This window comes from Urocitellus parryii, chromosome 15, assembly GCF_045843805.1.
Source record: "Urocitellus parryii isolate mUroPar1 chromosome 15, mUroPar1.hap1, whole genome shotgun sequence".
Lineage (NCBI taxonomy): Eukaryota > Metazoa > Chordata > Mammalia > Rodentia > Sciuridae > Urocitellus > Urocitellus parryii.
The window spans coordinates 57,265,050-57,275,542 of record NC_135545.1 but is presented as its reverse complement, the minus strand read 5'-3'; the positions used below and the strand labels follow the sequence as shown (position 1 = coordinate 57,275,542).

Sequence of the window (10,493 nt, the reverse complement as noted above, 5' to 3'; positions counted from 1 at the left end):
TAAGGGAGTTAGGTTCATAAGATTTCCACGTGATCCATGAAATGTTACTGTTATGCTACTTACAATTATCTGCTCCATGAAAAGTACTGTGATTTGGGGTAGCCAGGACCCTCGGGCCAAGGACCCACTGACAATGAAGCCACGTTTGTACAGCACACCCACGCTGGACACCTGCAGCCAGAGCCCTACCACGTCACAATAGATGCTCATGACAGACCTTCATCCTTCTTTGATGACCACGCGAACCAGTGGTCATCAAAGAAGTATCCGGGATAGGAATGGGGGCCAGAAAGACTGCAAGGGAAGGACGTGCTCTGAACTGAGTGAAGATTCCAGGCCTGGAGGACACCACAAGAACCATCCTATTGGGACTTGATAATTATCTGACACAGAATTTGAGAATTTTAGAAATCCATTCCATTGACACTCCACAAGCTACAAATTACAGAGACATCAATTTAGAAATGAATATATTCTACCATTTTCTCTCAAAATGCCTTCTTTTCTTTACTTACCCCTCCACCATGGGCTACTTTTTTTCTTTTCTTTTTTGAGTGGGTAATTGTAAATCAACCAAACGATTCTATTATAAACATATTACTAGTAATGTGCAAACATTACTATTTAGTCATTGATTAAAAAGACTAGGTCATGCAGTCATTCCAGAGGGAGGGTCCAAGGCCCTGCCATGGGCCCAGTTCTCTGTGGCTGGACACCTCTGATACCCTGGTTGCTCACAATGACACAAACAGCTAATGAGGTCAGAGTCTGAAGCATGATGTGCATCCTGCCACACCTGCCTCCTACCTTCCTTGGAGGCCACTGGTGAACTCCTACCTACTAAGCAGAATGTGCCACTTGCTCATGACTAGGCCAAGTGTCCCAGGCTACATGTCCTGCCACCTCTGGCACAGCAGAAACAGAGGCAACAAGCTGGGCTTGAGACCACTCACACCCCAGGCCAGTCTGTCTGGAGTAACTCTGTTCCCTTAGGTCACCAGACTGACCCTGTCACTCTTCTCAGAGGCCGATTCATGATCCCATGAAAATGTGCTCATGTATAACAATTTATGCTAAAATACATGTAAGATAAATGTTCGAAGAATGTTTTTGGCAAAATTTCCTCCTTTGCATATGTATGGCTGACATTTTGTAAACACAGCAAATTGTTATTAATCTGACTTGGCAGTGCACAGAGCCAACAACATCCTGCAGGACACGTCTGCCAGCTCTCCTGACTGATGGCCTCTGAAAAAGAAGATTCCCAGCCTCTGCCTGGCTGCCCTTGCTCAGCACATCACAGTGCCAGAGGCCGCCGTGCTGGCTGCAGAGCACTCAGAACCTGACGGAGACAAGAAGTCACCAAAGCACAGTCAGCACCCAACTCTGATATGCAGGATGAGTCAAGTTTTGCAGGAATTATTAAATGCCTCCACTGCAGGAATTAAAGTGCTTTATTAGAAACCTAACTGAATTCCTTAATTTTGTGCATTTTAGCTAATTTGCTTCTCTAACTCCATCTGCCCACACTTCCAGTGCTCAATGACAGAGGTGCACCAGGACCCAAACCACCAGTGGAAGATGAACTCAAGAACTGAGTTTAGTGGTCAGTGCTCTGAACAATTAAGAGTTACCTTCTTTCTCATTCAAATGAAGTTTACATCATCAACAAAAGTAAAAAAAAGTAGGATAAAACTTGAGCTGTCACCTTTGCAGTATAATAAACTGACTCCAAGCCTGATGTAAAATGGCATTTGGAATTCTTAAGTAAACACTGCTTTGAGGGGTTGGGGCTGTAGCTCAGTGGTAGAGCACTTGCCTAGCATCTGTGAGGCACTGGGTTCGATCCTCAGCACCACATAAAAATAAATAAAGATATTGTGTCCATCTACAACTAAAAATTAAAAAAAGAAAACTGCTTTGAAATTCATGATTCTGTAGACTTCAGACACTTAAATACTTACACAAGACGACAAAAACAATCTGTACACTTGTAGCTCTTGGTTCTTACCAGGGACCACAGAAACACTCCAAAGACAAGCCTACTACCCAAGAGCACCCCGCGTGTGTACTGCTTCTCCAACAGGCACCTGCTGCCCTGATGCTCCCTGCCCAGCAGCTGCTCCAGCCAGGGCAACACCCGTACTGGGCAGTTAATCTGTGTCCCAGCACACACAAGTCCTACCAAAGGTCAGGGACGCCACTACCCTCAACAGTGAGTTGATGAAAGAGACCTTCAGGACTGGCTGCTCTTCCAGGATTTACAGACACAGCAATCACTTAAAGAGGACCCTCCATCTCCAAACAGCCTTCACCAAACCACTGAACCAACATGGCGGCTCCGCTAGCCGAGTTCCCAACAGGACATGCTGCAGACGTGTCCTTCCGGACATGACATGCTGCAGACATGGCATGCTGCGGGCGTGTCCATCCCCCGGAGATCAGGAACAGACCCATCTGTGTCCTCTTGTGATGGCTGAGAAGGTGGAACTATCTGAACTCTGACCTTTCTTCAAAACAAAGTAAAATCTTAAACTGGAAAAATGTCTCTAGTCTGATCCTAACACCCTGTGCTACAGCTCAAGATCCCTGTGGCAGAAACAGCTTTCCAAGTGGTCTTAACACTGTGCTTGAAGCCTCTGCTACGAAGCATGTCTTAAAAACAAAAAATCAAATAAAGACATATGTCTTACATGGAGTGGCATCTCATATTTAAAGAACCTGAACTCGGACGTAAAGAAACCCGCGCTTTCCCGAGGAGGTGAACAGCACCATGTCCAGACACCAGTGCTCCCCACCTTCCTCTCAGTGCCAGGCAGCGCTTCCCCAGCAGACACGTGTGACGCTGACCAACCACACTCAGACAAAAATTTGTAAGGGGGAATTTTTGTTTTCAAGACTCCCAGGGATATTTTGCTCTTTAGCTGGAGGGGTTTACACTAACTGAACCCAAGGCCTCCGTGGCTAACCAGACCAACTGCGCAAAATCCACATGGAGGAGGAGAGCAACCCATCTCCCCTGCGGTCCTGCAGTGAGCCTCACAGGGTTCCACGAGGAGGGAATCGGCTGCACTCTTCTCCTCACACTTGGTGTAAAGGAGCCAGTTGCCCTCACCTGGCGGTTCACCCATATGTAAATACATAAAGCATAATTTACAGCAGCCACAAAGTGGAAGTAACTCAAATGCCCATCAACTGACAAAGGACAATACTATTCAGCTACGAATGCTACAATGCTATGCAGCTACTGCTGCAGGCCGCCACCTGGACAGGGAGTCCATTTAGTGAAATGTACACAGCAGGCAAGCCCCTTGAGACAGAGGGGGGGCTGGAAGGGCGAGGGTGGAGGGGGAGTCACTGCTACTGGGCAAGGGTTTCTTTCAGAGAGATAAAAACATTCTAGCTGGGACCAGTGGCACACGCCTATAATCCCAGCAACTAGGAGGCTGAGGCAGGAGGATGGAGTTCAAAGCCAGCCTCAACAAAAGCAAGGTGCTAAGCAATTCAGTGAGACCATCTCTAAATAAAATACAAAATAGGGCTGAGGGGTGGCTCAGTGGTCGAGTGCCCCTGAGTTCAATCCCTGGCACCCACCCCACAAAAAACAGTTCTAGAATTAGATAAAGGTGATGGTTGTATCCTTATGAATACACTAGCCACCATGAAATCAGCCACCTCTGTCCCTGTCACAAGTACCCCAGGTAAGACAACTGAGGAGGAAAGATTTATTCTGGCTCAGGGTTTCAAAGGGTTTAGTCCATGATCACCTGGCCCCTTGGCTTTGGTCCTGAGGTGGCACAGCATGTCATGGAGGGAGCACAGGCAGAGGCTCACCTCAGGGTGGCCCTCCAGGAAGCAAAGAGAGTCCAGTCCTTTCATGGGCACACCCCATGACCTAACATCCTCCCACTAGGCCCCGCCTCTTAAAGGCTCCACACCTCCCAATAACACTGCAGACCCCAACCAAGACTTCCACAGGTGCCCTTGGGGGGCATTCCAGAGCAAGTGTCACAACCACTGAAATGGATGCTTTAACACAGTCGACTTTATGGTATACAAGCTTTTTTAAAAAGGTTACCTCTTTTTTCCTCACTGTTCTGCCATTTAACTCCTAGCAATTTAGTGGAAGTAAAAGCAGTTTCTGAAAAAACATTTAATCGAGAGTTTCAGCCACGGTAACCAGTTTCTCTAACAGAAAACTCTTTGTTAAGCTGACAAACCTACATCCTGTTTATAGGAAAAAACCAATAACTGAGATGGCGAAGCAGGAAAACCTCCCTGGTAAATGAAACCCTGCCCCAGAGCTCTGCAGACACAGCGGAGTCGGCCTGGTTCTTGCCGTTCTCCCTGTGTTGTCGCTCTGTGTTATTCTGCTGCAGTGCTGGGGTCAAATCTAGGGCTTTGTGCATGTTGTTCATGCTGTGGTAACAATGTCACTTATGGTGGCTACAAAGTTAGTCACAAGAGCACATGAGGGCTCCAGGTGACATGAAGCCTTTCAAAGGCACATGGGGCTGTCTCCACAGGCCAAGAGACAGGCAAGAGGGTACCTCGGACCCCTCAGGAGAGAAGGACCGTCCCCACCTTGGGGCTCCCAGAAGCCCCAGGCAGGGGTCCAAGAAACACAGACAGACCCAGCTACCAGCCTTCCCACCCGCCCGTGCAGAGCCCGGTCAGGAGAGGCAGCGTGTGCCATAACTAGAACAGACAGCATCTCTCAGCCCAGCACGTCGGGGTCCACGTCCAGCTGCGGTGCAGAGAGTGCGAACCTGCGGCTGCCAGGGAATGAGGACAGGACAGGACTGCCACCCAGCAGGGAGCATCAGAAAGTTGCTAAATGCATGACCTGGAAGTGACATCTGTATCAACGTGGAAAGAGCCTACTCTAGAAAACAGTGAAAGGTGAACTGCAAAATCATCAGGTGTACAAGCGGGCACAGAAGGACCCCACACCAGGGACAGAGCCCAGGGGCACCTGACCATGCAGCACATCCCAGGCCGTGTACTGTTATTTGAGCAGGCTCCCACCGAGCTGCTTAGGGCCTCGCGGACTTCTGAACTGTCATCCCCCTGCCTCGGCCTCTGCGGCCTCCTGGAGCGTGCACCACCACCCAGTTCCAAGCTATTGCACTTCACCTGTATTTCTACATCATTTTACTTTTCTTAAAGACAATGAGTGCGAACTTCTTTCCTAAAATGATGAAAACAAGGCTGTCACAATCACTGTGCTGGCCAAGCAGAAAAGCAGCCCTAGGGACACACCTTCCGAGTTCAAGGTGATGAGGGTGACGTTGCTCCCGATGCTCTGGCTCCCCGGCTGGCCGCAGCTGGACACAGAGTCGCTGGCCTCCGAGCCGCTCTCCCCGTCCTCATAGTGGCTGTCGTCCTGTCCCGGCACCTTCACCACGATGGTGTTCTGCCGCCGCCCGGGAACAGCGCTGGCGGGAAGCAAGCACAGCAGCCTGTGGTGAGAGTGACTTGGGCAACACGCCGAGGTCAGCCCTGACTCACTGGACAGTCCTCTTCCCGGTGACCACAGCATCTGACTGAGCATGGACCAATGGACCAATGTCTCCCCACACAGCTTTTCTACGAAGACTAATAGCAATTTAATGGAGAAACAGTCTGGGGCTGAAAGAAATGGTACGAAATAAAATGAAGGTTTAAAGAAAATATTTACACCACAAGAGAGGTGGATCGAGACTCACTGTGACTTGGGCCTGGAACGCGGCTTTCTGGGTGGAGAGGCTATGCTATGAAATGCTGGCTTGAGTAAGAGTCATTTTTAGGGCTGTGTTGGAGGAAAGACAAAATGAAGAGGAAGGGAGCCCAGAGCTCCAGATAGCCCATCCCTCCGCTCAGACATCCGAGAGGTGACTCAGCCTCCAAAACCGCAATCACACTCCCAGTTATTCCCACGGACAAACCATGGTGAGGGTTTCTAAGGCCAGTTTCGAATCCCAGGAGTTCCCTGAGAGCTACTCTCATCACAAGGGCTGGTGGCATGCAGCAATGAAGTCCTGCCAACACAGCAGGGCCACAGGGCCAGCTGCAGAGAGCACTCTAGGGACTACTGATGACCTGCCTTCTAAATGGCCCTGTCAACATCCCTGACCATGGCCTGCTCAGCATCCAGAGGGAAAGGAAGCACTAGTTCCCTGTTACAAAGTCAAAAAAGGCCTTGTTTAAGGTCCTAGCTGTCCTCAGAGGGGGGAGCTGCCCATCACGCTTCCTAAAGTGGCTCCTCCACTCAGACCAACCTGCTGGACTCGGCCCAGCAGCCTGGCTGGCCTTGGGGCACCCCACCGCCCACCCCGAGACTTCAGCTGCTTCCTACAGGGCTGGACCAAGACAATGAGGAACCGGGACAAACCTAGAGGAGCAACAATCTGCAGAAGAGACTGAGAAAAAGCAAAACAGAACGTTGTGAAGACACAGATGGAAACGAAAAGCAACAATGACCCTCACAGGGATGTGCACAGCTCAGAGCATTGGGCAGAGGGCACCTGTGGTGGCTCCAGCTACCCCTGGGTGGGCACCAGTGCTCTCTGTCCACTCCCACTCCACCATACTTCCACTCAATGTGTCTCAAAAGAAAAGGGTGCAAGAAAAAGCCAGAAACTCAACATGCCCATCTCATTCAGCCAACTCAAGAGAGGTGTCTGGTTGCCTGACATGCTGCTTATAGGGACAGACAGAATGACCAACTGACCACTGTGAAAACACACTGCCATCCCCCTCCATCACGCATCAGCTCCAACACAGACGTCCCTTGGCCCCTCACTGTGTGGCTGTGAAGCAGGGTGTGGTCTCTTGGCCTACCCCCACTCCCACACTGAGCGCTGTACTGGCCCTCCTGACTGCACAGAACCAAGTTGTGCCTGCCAGGATCACCCGGGAACAGAGAAGGACCACGTGTTTCAACCGTGCCCTGGCTGGGGACATTGACTTATTCTCATCACAGAGGCAGGGAAAGGTGGGGTGGTGCGTGGCTACTGACTTGCTAATGATATTTTCCAGGGAATCCGGTGCCCTGTTGCTCAAGGGGTCTTCCATCTTGGCTACAATGGCGTTCTGCCGATCATTGTTGAGTATTACTGTAGTCTGGGGGACGACGCTATGGAACAAAAGAATCACAAGAAAAAGAAGACCTTAAAACAACAACATTCATTGTCAGCACATCAGAGTCATTCAATACAGTCAGCTCCCAGTGCCTGCTGAGGGAAGAGGGAGGGGAAGGAGGTGGTCCCAGGCAGGCCTCAGTTAATTTGCACTAGCTAAGAATAAACTCAAGGGGGGCTTCTTAACTGAGAGTTTACCTTCCTAACTCACAGGCACATTCTGTGGGACAGCAGGGCAGAGGGTACTTAAATAGTCTGTGCACAACAGGCGGAAGCACCGCGAGTTGTCCAGCATGGGTGTCACACTGAAAACCAGCCTGCCTTTCCCGACCCGTTCCAGCTGATGTCGATGTAGACCAGTGTCACTGCACACACCAGCCCTAGGGAGCCAGGGGCAGCTGTCGCATCAGATGGCCAAAAGACACACAGTGTGTGCTACCTGCGGGCTCTCCTGGAAAGCACACAGGCCACAGCCACAGGGCCTTGGGCTGTGCTCTGAAGAAAAAAGATTCTAGGAAAGGTCAATGGCCACAACCCAGAAGCCACCAGAGCCAGCAACACCCTGGAGGAAGCACTACAGGCGTGCAACTGACTCCTGAGGCAAAATCTCATTTGTATTTTCAATCATTAATTTTTCAACCCTTAGCACTTTGTGGTCACAAGAAATTTTCTAAAGTATGCCTTGCTGTGATCTGTTGGGAAGCAAAAGAACTAGCACTAAAAATACAAAGTCATACTACCAGTGAATAAAACATCCTTTCCTAGGAAAAAAGACTGTTCATCTGTGATTGGCACACATGAAATCAGCCTGGCATCACAGCCATATGACTGAACCACCCGCCTCAGGTACAAAAACAGCACCTCAGTAGGCCCCCAGTCTGTCACAGGACCACAGCTGGTTTTCCAAGACGGAACATCATTAAAAGGTATTATTATCTTTCGACCATTCTACTTGTTCTTTGGTAACACCTAAAGTAACCCACCAAACCATGATGAATTATCCACCGGTCAGGTATCAAAAGGAACCGGGTAGGGCTGGGGTTGTGGCTCAGTGGCAGAGCCCTTGCCTAGCACATATGAAGCACTGGGTTCAATCCTCATCACCATAGATAGATAGATAGATAGACAGATAGACAGACAGACAGAAAGATAAACAAATAAAGGTCCATCAACAACTAAATATATATATATATATATATATTTTTTTTTTTTTAAAAAAAGGAACCAGGTAATTTTTCCTTCCTTTTTTGCAGTGCTAGGAATGGAACTCGGGGCCAGGTGTGTGCTAGGCAAGTGCTCTGCCGCTGAGCTGCCTCACCCTCCAGGAGACTCTATCTGATCACTGCAGCCAGGTTCAGCCTCCAACAATCTCATATGTGCCAATCAAGGGACTAAAATGACTTCTATGGGTTTGATATTTATGCAAGCCTATCAACTTTGAATTGTACCAAAGAATATTTAGTACAAAGAATATTTCATTTTTCAAAAGCTAAGCTATGGAACTTCCATATCACATGGAAGAGCAGTTGCCTGGCACGCACAGGGCCCTCGATTCCATGCCTAGAATCACACAAAAAAGTAGTAGTTATCTAAGGGATGATATGAGAAAAGTATCACAATAATATTAAGTGCCAAAAATGCACAAATAAATGTAGATGTGCACGTATGTGCGCTGGAAGCCTTTCCCAGAAACTGGGGTGGAAATGATGAACTTTCCTGGAGGGTCTGACATTCTGAACACGCCCATGCTTTCTCTCCAAGCCACAGGCTGGCCACAAGCCGTGTTTCCCCTTTTTCACTCACTACTTCTGGGGTGCCTGGGATGGAAAGGGATTTTGCAAACAGGATTAAAGTCCTCACTGGTCCACCCCAGTCCACCAAAGGAGAGATTATCCCGGGTGGTCCCTTCAGAGGTCTGTGTGCCCCCCAGCCTGGCCTCCAAAGAGCTCCTGCCTGCAGGCCCAGACTGCTATGCCTTCCCCACCCATCCACACCTGCTCAGCAGCCCACAACTGTGTGGGCAGTTGCTTGAAATAAATCCCTTATGGCTTTAGAGTTCTCTCTCTCTCTCTCTCTCTCTCTCTCTCTCTCGTACACATGCATGCCCCCAACTGGTTTTGCCTCTCTGGTTGAGCCCTGACACATGTTTTAAATAATTACAGATTCACAGATTCACAGAAAGTTGCAGAAAAACAGCACACTGAGTCCTGTGAACCATTCCCCAGCATCCCCCAGTGGTGACACGTGTGTCATCTGTGCCACGGAAACAACCATAGGAAACAACCCTGAGGCGAGACCAGAGCCCCTGCCTGGACTTCACCATTTTCTGCACCTGTGTGTGTCGGGGTGTGCCTGTGGCTCTGGGCAGCTTGACCCCTGGCACACATCTGTGTAACCACACGGAAGCACAGCAAGGTTGGACCAGAGCCCAAATGCTTCTGTGACACACAGAGGAGACTTCCTGAAACAAAATCCACAGAGCAAGCTACCGAGTACTGCTTCCTACACACCAGAACTTTCTAGGTAAGTCGGAATCCCCCAAAGAGAGATTGGGGCCTTTTCTCACTTTTACAAGCCCCCCAGGTAATTCTGATGGGTGACTGTTTTAAAATCTGAACAAGAGCCATACACAGTGGTGCACACTTGTGATCCCAGCAATTTGGGAGGCTGAGGCAGGAGGATTGCAAGTTCAAGGCCAGCCTCAGCAACTTAGCAAGTCCCGGCCTCAAAAATAAAAATAAAAAGGGCTGGGGTATAGCTCAGTGGTAGAGTACCCCTGGGATCAATCCCTAGTACCACAAAATTACTTAATTATTAATTAAAAACAAAATTTTTTAAAAAGCTAAACAGCAAAACTATGCACATGAACACACGGCACCATTTGGAGGTTCACTGTGCTCTCCGGGCTTCCTCTGGACTTGCACCTTCTCTGCTGAGCAGTTTACTTACAAGGCGTGGGTCTGCCATGTGCAGGAGACCTGTGTCTGCTTGGTTCAAAGACCTCCACGGACCTTGAGAACCCTGGGGCATCGCCGCACAGACTAGAGGAGCGCTCTCCAGAGGCGAGCTCTCCTGGCTCCACGGCTCATGCAGCTGGTCCTTGAGCCCAGCCAGAGCAGGCCCACGTCTACTATTATAGAAAATTGACTCTTCTCTCCCTTGGCTCATCATCCACCCAAACAAGGGCCATCTCAGGCTTTGTTCAAGTACATGGGGAAAAAAAAAAAAAAGGCTACCAAAATCAAGTCACAAAAGTACCCTCTTCTGGGCTAGGGCTGAGGCTCAGTGGCAGAGCACTTGCCTGGTATGTGTGAGGCACTGGGTTCAATCCTTAGCACCACATGTAAATAAATAAAAATAAAAGCCCATCAA

The 10,493-nt window shown here is 49.3% G+C and overlaps 1 protein-coding gene across 1 annotated transcript in view; it reads right to left on the bottom strand.

Moving 5' to 3' along the window:
• Banp (BTG3 associated nuclear protein) overlaps nt 1–10,493 on the bottom strand; it is a 68,028-nt gene that overhangs the window by 17,354 nt on the left and 40,181 nt on the right. Inside the window, exons 5-6 of the mRNA XM_077792834.1 lie at nt 7,001–7,117; nt 5,263–5,438 (exon numbers count right to left, since the gene is read on the bottom strand). Coding sequence (XP_077648960.1) covers nt 5,263–5,438; nt 7,001–7,117 — 293 coding nt within the window. The remainder of the gene's footprint in view (nt 1–5,262; nt 5,439–7,000; nt 7,118–10,493) is intronic.